The 17,747-nt window shown below is 38.6% G+C and overlaps 1 protein-coding gene across 6 annotated transcripts in view; it reads right to left on the minus strand.

The window, feature by feature from the left end:
- Window positions 1-17,747, minus strand: part of LOC105700157 (Kv channel-interacting protein 1) — a 136,085-nt gene that overhangs the window by 98,732 nt on the left and 19,606 nt on the right. For all 6 annotated transcript variants that reach the window (XM_023431984.1, XM_023431986.1, XM_023431985.1 and 3 more), the window contains exon 2: window positions 16,050-16,591. In XM_023431984.1, the coding sequence (XP_023287752.1) occupies window positions 16,050-16,214 (165 nt within the window). In that variant the 5' untranslated portion in view covers window positions 16,215-16,591. The remainder of the gene's footprint in view (window positions 1-16,049; window positions 16,592-17,747) is intronic.

Consider the following 17,747-nt stretch of genomic DNA (forward strand, 5'->3'; position numbering starts at 1 on the left):
TTATCAGTAAAATTACTGGAGATATCGCATAAGCAGGAACCCATGGTTTCAAAAATATTTAACCACGAATCTCTAGACAACGATTGAGTGAAAACAGTTGAGCAAAAACAATTAAATATGACTATCAATTCCATACTGTAAACACTACAGACTAACCAGCATTAACCCTTTAGTTGTCACGTACGTCATGTAAGAAAAATCGTTCAAATTTATAGCATGAAGTAATATCCAAAACCTCTACCAGGTTTTAACAATTTTCAGAAATGCAAAAAGTCAGGACTGTAAAATGTACAAATTCATTGACATATTAACTTCATTGTTATCCGTATTTCCACGTGGTTTCACTCGTTAAAATCCATGATTTCATGAGTGAATACCCCCTCGCATAATTGCCTACAAAAATCCATATCTACTAAAAATAATTAATTGCATTGGCATCGGCTACGAATCTACGTCAATTAGTCTCATAAATTAGTAGGTCAACGCGATAGCATTCGTATATCTATATCTTTACGAATTCCACTTTTTTAGAGCCCCTCGTATTGGCGGGCTTCCTCCTGTACGTCTGAATTAAACGCCTGCTTGTAATTGACGCCATTAAACCAGACTCTACCGGGATTCACATGCCCACCGTAAAACGATTGCGTCGTGCATTATGCCTGGGCTATAAACTGCCGAGATTACAAGACGACACTTCCGGCAGTGGCCTGAACGCGTTTAACTTTATCGCTGCCCTTTTTTTACACAATTAGGGACTGCCATTGTAACAGCTTTTTATCTACAAAAGAACTCCGCTTATTTTCATCTTTCCAATTTAACTATCGATTAAACTGCAGATTTTGTCAAATGTCGGTGCACTTGAAATGAGAGTTAAAGACGTGGTAATACATATTTTAAAAACAAAAGTATTTCTACTTCCTTGTATGTTTGAACTTATCTCGTTAGAAATGCCAAGATGTAAGTAATTTCTGCTTTTTTAATTTTTCTTCTAGCGATATACATGTTGCGAGGAACTGTAAAAGAGCTAAAGCGGTCGGGTAATCAGAGAAATGGTAATAAAAATGAAAGGTCTCTCACTCAATGAACAGTGCATATCACGATACAGATAATGTCAATGTCGTCGGTATACTCTGAGCGGAATATCGCTTTTGTATCGATTCAGTGACAAAAAAGTTGATATCAAATGTTTTCAGGTTGCAGCTCGTTATTCTCACAGAAGCGATGGATCGCGATGAATGAAAACGGATTAATCTGGATGCAAAAAGTAGTTCGACATTTGTCCAACTTACATTGTTTTTCCGACCACTTTTGACAAATAGCATTTCAAATTGTGCATATTTATGTACTCTCTCCTGGATGAAAAAATTATCCGATAACACGAGTCTCTCAATGTTGCGCAAACGATATGGATGGATAGATACAAAATATTTTACTACCTGGATTAAAATAAAAGTGGCATCGAGATCCTTTCTCTTTATACATGTACGGTTAAATTTACTGTATTCGTGCTTGGATGTGCAATAAATTACCGAAGTTCTTCAATGACTCTCAAAGAAGTGCAAACAAGAAAGAGAAAATTGACTACTTAGGTGGCACTTAATTTCTCAATTATAATTTACATTGAGTACTTCAAATAATTAAAATATATGAACAGGCAGATTACCAACATTCAATGCACCTACAAAAATTGAAATATTCATTTGATGTAACAAGAACCACCTGTTGAAGTTCCCTGATTTTATAATTGAAATACAAAGCAACATCTAAACGCAGTTCAATTGGTCAACCAAAAAGCTAACATATTTCATAAAAATGTACACACCACTACTAGTATACTTCGGGCTTCGTATATTCATTTGCCAGTTACGTTATTTAGTAATTCATTTACTAACTTATTACTTTATCGAGCCTGTGAACAATCTTTTTCACCTATTTCTTCATTACAAAGTTTGACCAAGCGATCCACATTACATATGAGCGGTACCGTACAAATTTTTAAAAACAAAATTAAAAAATAGTATGTTCATTAGAACCGCTAAATCTTCATCCGTTAATTAATTTTCTGAAATCAGTATAGAGCAGCGATTTAGAAAGCGTCCCAGAGGCTGAGGCTGACAAGATTCCAGAAATGATCGATCTTTCGCTCTCGAATCTTCATAATACTGTAAAGATGAATTTTAACGAGGAAGCTCAGGAAACGACAGCATTGTGTACTCGAGGGCTTCCAACTGCAACTTCCGCAAACTTCCCACCCCGTAGTTCCGCATTCTTCGGCTTTTTCCTTTCGGAGCTGAAAGTTTGCCAAAAACACACAACGCAATTCACCGTGATACTCTGTCAGAAGAACGAGCTTACGAGTTATTGCGTCCACACAGAAGAGCTACCAATATCCGCTAGTAGCAGCTGCAACTGGGAAATCAGAATTCGCCTGCGTATTTCCGGAATTGGTTAACAGTGGCATTGATCGAGCGCTTGCACGAGTACCGGCAATCGCGATAATTCCTCGTGGTAGTCGGGATTAATAATAATAGCGGTGCCCAATCGTTATAATATTAATTAAGCCGAGATTTATGGCGAGAGGAGGAGAATAGGATGCGACGAGATTACGGGAATATTCATTTTCAAGGGGGATTTCAATTGTTTATATAACTCAGAGCTTTCCTACCAAAAGTTGTAACGTTGGACAGTCATACGGTGTATTTCCGATAAATGCTCCAATGTATGCGAATTGTCTGGTTAAGTTACTTGTTTGTTTATTAAAAGTGTTTATATGAATATGTCGGTATAACTATGAGATTGAATTATTTTCAAGGTATTATAATAGTAATAGCACACTAAGTAATTTGAAGGAAAAGGTTGACATGTGGTCGATATTGTTTGTGTATTTTAATAGAGGGTACTTATTTTGATTGAACTGCCCTATTACATTTTGTAGAGTACTGGTTATCAAAGCCGGAGTTGTTCAGGCTGATTTCGTATGTTTTTCGTAATAATTTCGTTTGCCTAGGTATTAAACAATGTTTTATACTAAAGCGTGTTCGGGATAACACATCTGGATACCCTATGTTCTCTTATTAAAAGGTAGTAACATAGATTATACGTCCTTTTTCCTACGTGTGATAAGGCAGCGGGAGGAAATCGGTAAAAGGTGTAGTTCTACGTGAAAATCCGATCAAAATCGGTCTTGTGGATTGCAAAAATTTCGTCAACGTACAAACGTACAATCTTACGTCTTTACATAATAGTATACATATATAATATATAGAGATGAGTTTGTAAAATCACATTTGAATGGGATTCATATTTAATATGTTGATGCCTCCCACAAAGTAATTGAAAATATCACGTGTCCCCCGCGTTAGAATATTTTCTATAAGAAAATTCAATGACATTGTGATCGGAAAAGAGCTTACGAGTCTGCATGATTCGAAAAGGAACGTCGAGCGCTTCGAAAGGAGCTTTGACAGAATCACCCATACCGAATAGCTAGAAGGATAGAGAAGAGATCAAAAAGCAATCCAACCGGCATAGGAACTTGGCAGCCCCATACCCATAGGCTTATGCAGCCGAGCTTGTGCAACGGCTTCGCAAGTTAAGGTGTGAAATACTATGTTTAGTAGCATCGGGATTTGACATCGAAAACAGTATCTGGGTGATATCGACCTCCCGGAGTATTTATGCGGAACCGCGCGTAAGAAAACCTGAGAACGAGATCTGTTACACATACTTTGCTATAATTCTAGTGCAACGATAAACTGAAAGATCGGAAAATCAAATTGCAGAAAAATTAATGTGCCGTCGGTGATCGGGAATTTGATCGACCAGGTATTGCTATTAGGTATTTACTATTACTTCCTTGTGCGTGTGGTTACCGTTGTGCGAGATGTGTGAGAAGGTCTAAGACATGCATGGATGTCTTCCCGGTACGATTATGTTTCATTATAATAGTTCTGAGTAATTAATGTTATTCTAAACGCTAAGTGACTATAAAAATGGAAGGTTTCACTTTCTGAATCGGGCCCCTTCGTAGCATACGAATTTATTCGTACTACTGTATCATAAGAAGTTTCAGGGCAAAAACCGCACAAGAGCGCAGACAGTCCATTCTTCCCAAGTCGTCGGTTTTCAACGGAGATGCCAGACTGTACAAAAAAGCAAAATGGAAGATAAAACAGTGCTAACAAGAGAACGGCGTGAGAACGCAGGGAAGGAGGTCGTTAGGGCTCGCTTCTACATGGCGACTGTAGCAGCAATGAGGACGGGGAGCTGCAAACGGGTGCAGCCTGTTGGAACCAAAATGGAGGGCCTCGTAATTGTTTCAGGAAAATTCCGAATTAAGAAGCCGAATGTCTGCGGCGCGGAGAAGAAGAGGACAAAGAGGGTAGCGGGTGGCTCGGCAGAGGCGAATGGTCGGTCGCAACAAAAACCGCAAAGAGGAAGCCGATGGCGATGTTGGGGGATTTGCGGCGACCACTCCTCTTTCGAAGAGGCTCCTGTTCGTCGGAGGGTGGAACGAAACGCCGGAGGTCAAAGGAAACTCGCGACAAGGCCGGAGGAAAGTCAAGAAGGCGAAAATCTTCGACTCGAGACCAACCTACATCCAGAAGGTCGAAGAACCGGCCAAGATGGTCGTTGTTTAGGATAACTGAGATGGATCTGGATGGGCGACAGTCGATCTGGTTAGAAAACGTAGGAGAGCTGGAGGTTCTAAAGGGATCTGCATGTCCAACATCAAAGAAACTTCCCTTCACGGTTAACACTAATTGTATCGGGGCCAGTCGAACGACCGGTTTCAAAGTTTGATTTAAAACTGTACATTCGTTATTATTTCTTTCTGTTCATCTAACTTTACGTAAATTCTTATATTATTTGATTAATCAATTTGCCAATTTTTATTTATTTTTGGCTTCTTTATTTATACCGAGAAAAATTCGTCACCTGGCTTGCTTACCGCGACCAGTTATCTGACCGGTCGACGAATTTACATCTTTTTCTAAAGTTCTCTGCTTGGAACTTTAGCTTTGAAGTCAAGTAAGGTCTAAAAGCCTATAATTGTATACATCTGAATACGGTATCTAAACGAAATCTAAATGCAGGGTCATTTTGAGTCACAGAGGGCAGATCGAATAGTCACAGAGCAACCAAATAGGAAAAGGAGTGATCGAATCTAATAATATTCAGTACATTGGTTTTATATAAAAATATAAAAAATATATGATTAATTCTTTTATTGTTACATAAAAGTTATGTTGTGCACCATTTCTTACGAGAAATTGACAATACCTTTCATAAAAGCAACGTCTATTTCGATGTGACCGATCAAATGACGTATTTAACAAAAAAGTGCAGTCGGAGGAGTCGCAGAGTATTTAGAGATGACTCTGGATGCAAAAATAATGTGGATGGAGTACATTACTGAACAAGTACTACAGACCATTATCATCTCTCAAACGATTATAAGAAAAGGATTCGCCTTACGGTTCATTTTGAACTCGTACAAGAAAACTCGTCCGAATTCCTTTAACTTTAAATAAAACCGAAGTTAATATTTAATAAAACAACTTTTTTTTTCTTTTAAACTGCGTCAAAATCTTAAACAACAAAAACCATGATAACTTTCCGGACAACCTAATATTTCAGCATATCAGTTTCTCTTTTGTTCTTGGACTTCTCTTTCTTTTCTTTTATTTTTACGTACCCCAACTGTCCTATTTCCTTTCGCGCGAGCTTGTGCAAAGCAATTTCACGGTGGCTTCCTCCAACGAGTATTTTCAATTGAAAACAATACGACTTTAGTGGAGAACTGAAAGCGAACAACCCTGCCTGGCGAGAATTATTTTTCCGACTGAATATCTAAAAACTTCACCATCCACAAAGGAAATAATATATGAAGTTTGAAATCAATGAAACGATATCGAATCAGACAAATTCATCTTCATTTTATCCGCACAAATAAAAGTTATAACACAATAGAACATATTTTTTTTATTGCGAATATCCTATGTCATTTATAATTCACATTTTAATAAATAAAATTACATAGAGCGCAAAAATTAGATAAACACAACACTTATATAGTCGAAACATCGCATTGAAATTCAACGAGGGTAGAGATCATTTATGTTACGTCTAACAATAAGTAGGATATGTAAATGGTAAATTACTAAAAGAAGAGAGAAAACTAAAATGTCGATAGAAGGTACACAGTTGCCAAGTATTTGAAGGAATATCCCTAAATTCGATATAATTCCAAAGGTTCTGTCGTTGTTTGACAACCGTTCTTGTCGTTTAGTGACATTTCTGACGTTATATTACTAACTTCCAGTGCTCTACAAAGTTCACCTATAAAAATGACAGAACTTTTGGTACGACCTGATAATTGAAAATTAGTACCCGAATTTTGGATGCCCTTTGGGTCAACCAAGTCGAAACGAGAAATGAATTCTTAATTTTAGATCTCTCTTAAAAAATGCTCAAAGGTTTCCCATCCCTCCCATAGAATCTGGACATAATTTATTTTCAGTGGCCCTTTAATCCGACAGATTTTTACTAAGGTCACATTTTAAAATCGTTTCATACGAGTGAACATTAACTACAATATTGTTGTTCCATTCCAAAACTGCCCTTTTTGCAATCTCGTCATACAGCGAATATCGTTTGCGCCAACATTGATCTCTGAAGCCGTCAACAAATCATTGTACCGAACGTCGATCAAGTGCGCTATCAAGGGAAAACAGCACGAAATGAAGTCGTACGTTCTAATCAATATGGAACACAATCGACGCGCCTACGTGATTCGAAATCCCCTCAGATTCAGGCGATCGCGCTGTCACTCGCCTCCCGAGTGACAGTTATAATTCGGCTAAGTGGCAGTAGCTGATATGACGTTTATAATGTACCGAACTAATTACTTCAGCTTATAAGAGAACTAGAAACCACCCGGTTGGTAGAGCGTCAATCAACGAAGGCCTCGAACTGCAAACTTCGACTTGAACTTTGCAGGGTAATTTCAACTTATTAACGGTGACTTAACAAAGATATAATACTAAATACTATTGCATTATCTACTTGAGGGTGAACCAACCATAAAATTATGTTTCGTTTAAATAAATTATTAAACCATAAATGTATGTTTGAAATTGCCCAATGTGAATACGATGATCCTGAAAAAGAACCTGCAACCAGAAAATATCATTTTCCAAATTGTTTCTAGACATTCTTTATTTTTTATTAGAAACATGAATTTTTATGGCTGGGAGGACTTTCCTTATTGTTAGAGCTTTCGAGCTCACCTGGCAAAATTTCAAACGATTTGGTACACCTTGTTCAGAAAAATCTGTCATAAACGAGACTACAGAGACGCCACTTTCATATCGCCTTTAAGTACGCTTTATTACAAACCACTATTTATACATAAATCCTGTTATCGTATGGAACGAGAGTTAGAGACAATTGGAACATCTTCATTGAACATGCGATGTCATTGTCCTTCTTTAATTCCGTTCTCCGTAGATGGATTCAAGATCGACAGTTTGGATCCAATGCCGGACAACTTCGAGGATATTGAAACTGAGCTCGATCTGAATTTCAATGGCACATTCGAATTTCAATCGCACGTGTGGAATCGGTTAGAGTCTTCCGCAAATTTGATCCGTTCGATTCATACATCAATGTTTTTGAATAATAGAACAATACCCAGTTCAAGAAATTCCTATCTATCGCCTATTCTTCGATCTTACTTTCGTAACATCGTTTACTCTACGATGTTATTCGGTAATGTGACTATGCCATAGAGCTTACATTAAATATGGATAAACAATCATTATGCCATATGCCGCGACCTCGGCTGAGAAATTACGCAATGTTTGTCTTTTTCTACAAATTAAAAGAAACAACAAATCACCTCGGAAACTGAAAGCGTACGTATCTTTGTTGAAGATAATTCACAAAAAAGAAACGTTCACTTTTGTCCACGAACATTGATTTAGCAACCAGTACTTCCACAATAATGCGATTCCGTCACAACGTGTGTTTTCGTATCGATAAAACGAATGACGTTGATACCAACGCTAGCTGATAGAGAAGAGTGTACGTTTTATCCCAAACAGAGAATAAATCACTGTTAACCGTTCCGAAATCTCAATGATATATTTAGTTTCAATAATTTATAAACACGTATCAAAATTATATTTTTCAGTTTATAAACATATAATAGATACCTTCTTTTACCCTACGATTATTATCGGACATTTCGTTTGGTATACAAAATACACAACAAATTTTTACCACATTTTCGTTCGGCTATATCATCATGGGAGCAAAACATGTGATTTTGATTTTAAATATTTTTAAAACGTTTATAATGTATTCGACAAATGGTATTAAAAAAAAATACTTATATTAAAATTAAACAAAATGTCTCATATGTCTATAAGAAAAATATCACGAAAACACGTGGCGCTAATATTATACGAATATTGTAAAAATAGAATCCCAAAGTAAATGTTATCGAAATATTTCAAATTTCTGTTTAATATTTACAAAATGTACGATATCCATGCGACGTTTGAGAGTTAAATTTCACGTAATAAGCAATGCGCGCTTCCGGACAACTTTAACGAAGGAAGATTCCTGCCTGTCTAATCTGCTCAGGACACTTGACCGTACATACATACCATCAAGAAACTCGGTAGAGTTTCGCGCCAAGCACATGTACAAGCACTCTAAGATAACAACGTTCCCTCCATTTCTATAAGCTCCACGGTTTACGCGGAAAATACCCCCTAATCTATGCCGTCCATTTATCTACGAATAAGAAAAGAACAGCCCCTGAATATGCAAATTCCTCCGAAAGTCTTGTTAACCTCAGATCCCCCTCCTAATTATCCGCAATCCGCATAATTCTTCCCGGTGCCGTGGGAAAACGGCCGGTTGGAAATTAAAATGGAAGTATCGCGTAAACGTTGGCGTCGATCCAACACCCTGGTGTGTACTCGGGTCATTATCGAAGGAACACCGGAACAGACGCCACACACGACAAACGTGCAAATACTCGAGTACACGTTAGGGTAAACGCGGTAGTACTCGTGGCAAAAACTGTTATGCAGCGGTGCCGTGGAAGCTCGTCATCGATTCGCCTAGGTTCACGAAGGTGATGGTAAATGGGTAAAGCATCGATACGATGAGATTCAGGAACGAGCAAGCCACGTATATCCGCGCCTAGGTACGTCAATAAGTAACGAGCGTGGCGTACATTTCATGCCCGTAACGCCGTTGTTCCGTCCAAGAATTATAAAAAATATACATTTCCATACCGTTAACACATTAAACGCCCCGACGGTCCCCGATGATCGAGCCACGATAAATATTTCCAAGTACGTGTAACACGGAATTACATACAATTGCAAGAATATTACTATTCTCTTTAACATTAAGAAACCGTAAAAAAGGAAGGGCATTAGCAGATAATGTAATATTTTTTTATTTATACTTTAAAGAACGATTACCTCGGCATGTTATAATGAACGGTGTTAAAACATGACAAACGGTGGTGATGGTTTGTAGGAAAATTTTAACAGAAAATTGTTATTTCCTTAGAATGATTGCTTACAGATTTTCTCCCAAATTTCTCTGCGTTTCTCATAGATTAAGTAAACTTTGTCGGAATTACAATATTGATGTATAATCGTTTATTATGTCATTATCCATTATATAGAATAATTGGGTGAAGTAGAAAATTGTACGACATAAACGATTGTCACATGATTTTCCTTTTGTGTATGCTGCGATGGTCACCCGGGGAGGGAAAGGGAAAAAAATATATGTTATACGTCATATTTGTGCGCAACTGCAAACCATATTTCAATTTAGTATTCCATTATTCTTTTTGATATAATATAGTCTAAGTGAGGTAAACGGAAAGTCTGACAAAGCACACATGGCAGAGAATATGTTAAGCATATCTTTCTACTACACAGTAAAAAGTCTATTCAACAACATACCCCAGGTCCCATTTATCTAAAGACAATTCCCTAAAACTTAACATCTTTTCCACCGTACCTTAGTCTCCCCTACCGTTGCGTTACTAATCTCCTTCCCCAATTTAACAAAATCACATGATGTTATAAGATCATAATTTAAATATTTACTTATAAATTTACAATAAATGTATACTAGTTCATTTGTGAAACACCTCAATTTTACAACCTTACGTACTAAAAATATATGAATTTTATTATTTCCAACAAAGTAGCTTCCCCAGAAAGTAGCGACATTCGTTATCAGGAACCAGAGCCTTGCCAAGAAGAAAGTATTTGTTAGCCCAGCGGGAACACGAACGCCGGATATCGGAAATATCAGTACTTTAACCGTCGATCGGTCATAAGTAGTGAAAAACATTGAAGCAGCGAGTATTTCTGGAGGTGTAAAACCATCCGAGGGTGTATCCGGCGAACGACGACCGCCGGTGTGGGTGCGATGCTCTATTGGCGCCTGGCTTAAATTAACCATGACCGGGGAACACGGCAATAAATGAGCATACGGACGCGGGCATTATACGCATTTCCGAATTTACCGCCGCTACGCAGGCGATAAATTACCAGACGTCCCGCAACGAGATGTTTGCCGGCATAGCCGAATCGCCCTGGCTGCGATTCGTGGCAGTCCGTCATGAGATAAGGCATTGAACTCTCATCACCCTGTCTGCTCAAAAAAAATGAAGGATAAACGTTTTTACGCGTACCTCCCATAAAGCATAACGTAGATCAGGAAATTTGAAAAATTCCGTAAACCTTACCCAAAACGGTAACGTGTTAACAATCACATACTCAGAGAAGTGTAATTTACATGCATTTTCATTTTTCCATTTAATTCCCGTACGAAATAAATAATCAAGACGTACATACGCACCGTTATAAGCAACTTTAGTGCTTTCATGAATCGTGTATAAGTTTTATTCAACTACTTTATATTAAATTATCTAAGGGATCGATGTTACGTGAACACGCATGGGACGTAAAATGTAGTTGAGGATATTTAGAAATTTGTCATTAACCACTTCCGATGAGGGCAATTTTGTTAAGGAAGTATTTACAAACAGTAGTAAAATAGTGAGATGAAACATGTTATCATACCTAAGAAACCATTTCTTTCAATAGATCGAATAAAATAGTCCACCGTTATTTGTTGCAATTAAACGCGTTACAGTATTAAAGAAATTAGCGGAATAATATGAAAGCTTTGAATGAAAAACCCATATATTTTTGGGGTAATTACGTGTCTATTTCTACCAAAACACTATTACTTGATCCAAACGAGCATTATTCAAAGAAATCACATTTTTAATCAAAGAAATATTTTTTTGTCAACGAAACTGTTAGGTCGTCCGGAAAGTTATCTTGAGACATATAAGGAAAAACAGTATCATTTTAAATAAAACTGTCAAATCTCAAGTATCAAGAACCGGGATAATTTTCTGGACAACCTAATACCTAATGCGGAAAGTGCCTATCATACATTTGACCGAAGCATCCGTCCCTTATCGTTCAATATCGGTCCTGCGGTTCTCGAGCCACGTGTATACTTTAGAAACTGTGTGAGAATCGAGTACCAAATAACAGCAGCCCGGGCGTCTGCGATGGTTTCCAAGGAGTACGTAAAAGTTCCATAAAGTCCGCATGTCGACCTCGTCCTCGAGATTCGACGGTGTCGCAGCCTCTCGGCACGCGTTGAGGAATTTTCAGATTCAAGGAGCTTTCCGTCTACGTGACCGCGGCCCGGCACTTTTCCCGCCCTACGTGACGGGCGAATTTCCCTTGGCTATAGCTCGGGATTTTGGGCTACATCTCCCGAAGGACCGAGTCGCGTCCTCGGGCCATTCGTCCCGCGTCCGACTAACCACGAGAGACTTTTCATCCGCTGCTAGATTTCCTGCCTGACCACAAATTCCTTTTCCGGAATTCTCATCCGAGCCCAGCGTTTCGAACTCCGCGGGCCGAATCCCCCTCGTTAATCCTAATTCCTACACCGATTATCCTCCCGGCGGTCACACATTCCTCCTCGGAAGCTTCCTCTTAACCTTAAAATCCTTACCCTACTTCCCGAGGGCTCCTTCCCAATACCCACTCGAGTCCTTCCGCTTACTCTTTCCGCCCTAACGATCCTATTTTCTTCCCTTTATGGCCAATTTAGAAACGCGATTTCCAAAGCTCGTCCTAGCGACAATCTTGCACGTGTCCGTATCGCATAGGTAGTCTTAAGTTCAGTTTTTGCCAGTGAACCCCGAGCGAAAAAAATCACTTTTCATAAAAAGTAAAGGAACATTTCTGTAACAGTTTTTTAACTGCTGTTATCGATAAGATAAGTTGCAGGATCTATTGAACGAAGCCTATACAGACGTGAAACGAAATTCAATTTTCTTGGGTTTAGCTTTGTCGAGCTTTCATTTTTCGTTCTGGAATGAAAAATTGATTCGCTTTCAAAAGCGGAGTAATTAATAATATCTTTGTGCCAAAATAGATTGTTCATATATTTATAGTAAATCTGACGTTTCGTCTTAAAACTCAATTATGTCCTGGTGAATGCTGCTTACGTCGATATGGAACAATATTTATCTGCCATTAATAGTTCCTTGCATTAAATGTTCAGCCGTTTAAGTTAAATACAATTTTTTATCCAAAAAACGTTACAACTTCCAATAATATTTTCAATACCTGAAGCTAACCTTGTACATGACATTTTGTTTCGCAAAATTATTTCCACTTGATGCAAAATTCTCATATCATTTGACTTGCAACGTCGATGACTTTCATCGGAAGTTTGATTCTGACATTTTATCGGAAATTGCTTAAACTATGTATTCAAAATTTACTAAAAACTTGTACTCGTATTATGAATTTAGTATGCCGTATCTGAATAAAACTCCAATACCAGATTTATTTATTTACTTTTTTTTTTCTACGGTTTTTACCAGCTTTTAGTATTACAGCGTTTTTAACAGGATACATCCCGAGGAAATAATTGAAGGGTAAAGTATTAGATCATTGCACAGTTTAAGAACATGGAACGGTAATTGCTTTTGTAGTACGAGCGAGATCGTTGATTGATTAACGTTTGTTGGAATTAGTCGGTAAATGGACCGCCCCGATATTAATTGATGGCAAGGTCGTTACCGCCGTGCGTTACAAATATCGGTCGCATTATTGCGACAGTTATTGCACGCTCGTGTTTATCAGGCTCACAGAGATTAGCGGAGTTAAGTCGTTTGCGCTCAATTAATTTTCAAAGTTAGTAAACGTTACGCTGGAGTTTGGCCAACCGGAAGACGACTCAACCGAAATTTCATGGCGCTATTCCCGGGGAAGCGCTTCATACCCGTTATTTCAGGGTTCCACCTTCGTTGATGTTCTTTTCGGAGTGATACGTTTACTACTTTTAATGCGTTTAACGACTCACTGTAAAATTCTACGGCCAACGGGGAGAACCGCAGCGTATATTCGTTAACCGCAGGTTTCTTATTAATGCAAATAGGAGTGTTGTGTTTCGCCTTTACGAGCGTTCATTCCACCCAAGAAGAAAGTTAACGAGATATATGCTACGTAAAAACGTGCACACGTCAAAAGTGTATTACGAAGGTATACACAGCAGAGCCTGTTAAAACAGAAAAAAAAAAATCTACCTCATTCAGCGCTTCATTTATTTCCATCATGATGGTACAAAATGAATGGCGGTTTCATAGGAACTTTCCATCCTAATCAGCTCGTCTAATTTTAAAGGATATTTAATTGTGCGTATATCAAGTACCCTGTAGATGTATTTAGATCATTTATAATACTATACAATATTGATCACGGCATTTCTTTTCTACCAAGAGTGAAAAAGGAAATTTAGTAAGTTAGTAGACCCAGCAAGGATCGACATGAGATTTAGACAGAACATCATCAAGGGTATGATCCTTGAAAAGGTACTCTGCACATTTAAACAAACATTGCAGAGCATCGTTTCATTTCGGAAAAGATGATGGATTCACTTCTTATATATAAAAAAAAGAAGTTAACACATCAGTAGACAAAAACGCAGTTTTGTTTGGATAGAATGTATCCCAGCGTCGACCCAGTTGGAGCAATGGAGGTTTTACCGATTGAGATTGAGCGGACCTTTAAAATAGGTTCCTATCGAAAATCGATACCAAGTGAAGGAAACAATCTGAATTCTTTCGCAGGAAGGAATTCGTGACTGAGAAGCAATCGTCAGCGTGAAAATGAGAAGCTGATATGATACGATTACTCTCCGACTTTTCCTTCAATTTCCTGGACAAATCCCTTGCTTAGGTACCTTCTACGACAGTTTTAATCTACACTCGATAGAACGTGGTATCGAGTAGAGAAAACTATATTGAACGTCAACTTCATTTAAATACTTTATTTTAAATGAATAATTTCCCGGCTCTAATGATCTTTATCACATCTTTTGTTCCGCCCTGCACAATTCCCCCATAAACAAGAAAATACTAAATCCTTAGCAAACGTTTGATAGTGAATTATTACAGATTATTGGATAGGGTTTACAATTGTTACCGATTATGGGGTAGAGTTAGGATTGCCCTTGTGTTTGTGTGGTGGTGGCCGTATAGAAATCGCATCGGAAGTACTAATGGCGTAATTTTAGCCATTGGATAATGTGGTCAAATCGTCGAATACTAGGTAACGAGGCAATACTAAAGACACTGTTTTGCGGTCTGGGAGCATATTGAACGGAGCAAATTGCTACCGTCCGCTAATAGCTACCCTATTGCAGAACCACATTTTACACATCGATCGTTTGTAGGTCACGAGTTAGTGTTATTGGCAAACATAGGTTTATATCTAGTGAAGTGCAAGGATATGTGCCGCCATTGACATTTATTACGGTCGCAGAGTATGAAAAATGGTTAATAAGGTGTGAAACGATATAACTGGAAGGTAGGCAGCAATACATGATCAAAACAGCACATATATTGATGGAAATGATCACCTTCTCGTCATGTACCCATGACACTTCCTCTGCAGAAAAATTATTCATGACCACTCGGATACACGCGGTCACCAATGATGACAGCGTTATTTTAAGAATTGTTCTTTACTGACGTAAATGTGGAATTCCTAAAAGTATCGACGTTGAATAATTTGCAACCCATGCAAATAATAAATAATATTGTTTCAGCCATACGATCATATAAATAAGTTTGGAAACTCATATGGTGGAGAACAATCGGCGTTTAATGACGATTTTCGTGTAACTTTTGGCTACCAGATGACTACGATAAGGTAAAGCACGGTAAAACAAAGATAGAAACATTGCGTCGTTCTTTGATTTTTATGCACTCATATGCAGATGATGCTTTAAAGTTATGTTTGTTAATGCATTCCCTATTGTAGCACCGAATGGAATCTTTAGAGAACAGGGATAGTTTGAAAAAGTGATCGTCATTCACCCATGGACGTGGGATATATGGAACTCCCCCATTGATCTGGCTATGAAGATAGCAGGACTGAAAGAGAAAGAGGAAGAGAGACAAAGGGTCTATTTTCTCGCTTTTCCTCTTTTTTTTTTCTTTTTACATGAAACTGTTGCGCAGCATAACATAGTGATGGCCTAACGGCAAAAGAGAAAGATGGAGGAAGAATATTCTCTCTGTTCACTTTTTTTCCATGTCATTCCCTTCGTGAGAATATCAAGGGAATGATTAAATCTATAAATTCCGTGCATCCTACTTCCATGATTATACTGCAACTGTAATCGTATACTTTAAGGAACGCTTGGTTTTTTTTTTGAAAACGATTTTCGATGACTTTCAACCCTTATGTCAACCCTTGTGTCAAAGGCCAAACGAGGCCCAAGAAGAAACTTACGGTGGTGCATTTTCAATCTTCGGGAAATATGAATAATTCCCAGAGAAAGGCGTAAAAGGGAACCCAGGTTGATATCGACATAAATCTTACTCTAGAATATCGAAGATTACAGCGAACAGCCAGCCACAAAATCGCGGAAAATCCCAGTGACGAGAAACTAACCTGTTTGAAGCCGCGGTACATGACGCGGATTTCTTGCCTGGAGAACTTGGTCTGCCTCAGGAGCTCCTCGAGGGCCACCGGCCTGGTGGTCTGTGTGCGCGCCCTCGAGCTCTCGAAGTCGAAGAGCGCCTCTTCCGGGCCCGGCGAGTCGGGCGGCGTCGCCATGGCTCACGAGGCTCTCGGCCGAGATTCAAATCGGGACCGCTTTCCCGCGCATTCTTCCGACCGGCGCCGGAAGGACGACGCGCGCGAGACGACTTCCCCCGAACCAAACTTCTACCGGAAATCGATGCCCGTTCACATCGGCGGCTCGCGCACGTTCTTCCGATCCGAAAACACGAGTTCGCGGTGTAAACCACCGTCGAAGCGTCGCGTAGACTTTTCCTCCGCTAGACTTTTTCCGCCACTTTGCGAAAGCCCGCCATGTTTACGACTGCGCCGCCTCCGGTGGTACGAATATTTCAGGAGCCTCGGGAATCGACGAGGTTTGTTTACTAGCCGCGGAATTTTACGATCGGGAATTCGTCCGCATTGGCCGTGACCTGTAAACATTAATTTCATCGGTTCCTTTAGGTGCAAGGGGACGCCAAACGCTTTCGATGCGGATGTCGGACACGAGGGAGAAATGGGGATATTTCGAGCACCGTGACGTCGGAGTTTGGAGTAAAGCATGATTTTATTAGGTTGTCCCGAAAGTTTTGTCATTTTTCTAGGTGGACTCTGAAGTTTCGCCGCGAACAGGGTACTGGAAGTTAGTAATGTAATTGTAGGTTAGTAATCGGTAATCAGGATGTCAGTCTGTAACGTAAGTCGGTAAAACTGCTAACAAAGTCGCCGGGAAACGACGGAAATTACGGAACTAATTAATAGCGATTAAGTGAAACGAGTAATGTCATACGAATGAAACTATCGTGGTAAATAAATAGCTTTAACCTTAAATAAGACAAATTTAACCCTTTCGGTGCTAGAAGCACTTGTTAAACGAGTCCCCTCATTTAATAGGCTAGATTTATGCATGTTCGTGAAATTAACCCATACGTTAAAGGAGCTTGATACCAAAAAAGTTAAAAAGTAGGTAAGAGTCGGTTTGGGTGAAAATGCAATAGTATAGTTGAATGAAAGTAAAATATTTTGAAGGAATGTGTTTATGGCGAAGCTATTTTTTAAATTTAGGACACAGACGACTCTACTGACATGGAAATGTATTTTAATTAAATATAAATTAAGAGACTGCCAAATATATTTAAAAACATCACTTTAGCTGTAATTAGTATAGTCTAAATTCTTAATTAGGTGCATAGGATTTTGCCAAATTCACGATGGATAATAGAATTAAGTAAAAGTGTACAATTTATAAAACGTATACGAACTTTGAAAGTAAAAGGAAACGCGCCTCGGATATACTTCTAAACTTCAAATGATATTCATTGCTACTATTCCTTCCGCTTGGTAGATAAATGGCCGAAACATTCATAATTAAATATATTCCAAATCCCAGGGTAAATTTTTTAGTGACCTTCATTTCACTAAAAATAAATTTCTTCGTTGCTTTGATGATACGCACAATGTTCCAACGTATCGATTTACACTACGGAAACCATTTCAAAGGGAGCCATATAGTTTAAATATTTACCCTGCTACGTTTGTTGCACCTAACGATATTTTTAGAGCCTTACTTAAGATTGAAATCTTAAGAAG

Source organism: Orussus abietinus, unplaced genomic scaffold (assembly GCF_000612105.2).
Source record: "Orussus abietinus isolate OABI.00-Male unplaced genomic scaffold, Oabi_2.0 scaffold201, whole genome shotgun sequence".
In the NCBI taxonomy this organism is placed as follows: Eukaryota; Metazoa; Arthropoda; class Insecta; order Hymenoptera; family Orussidae; genus Orussus; species Orussus abietinus.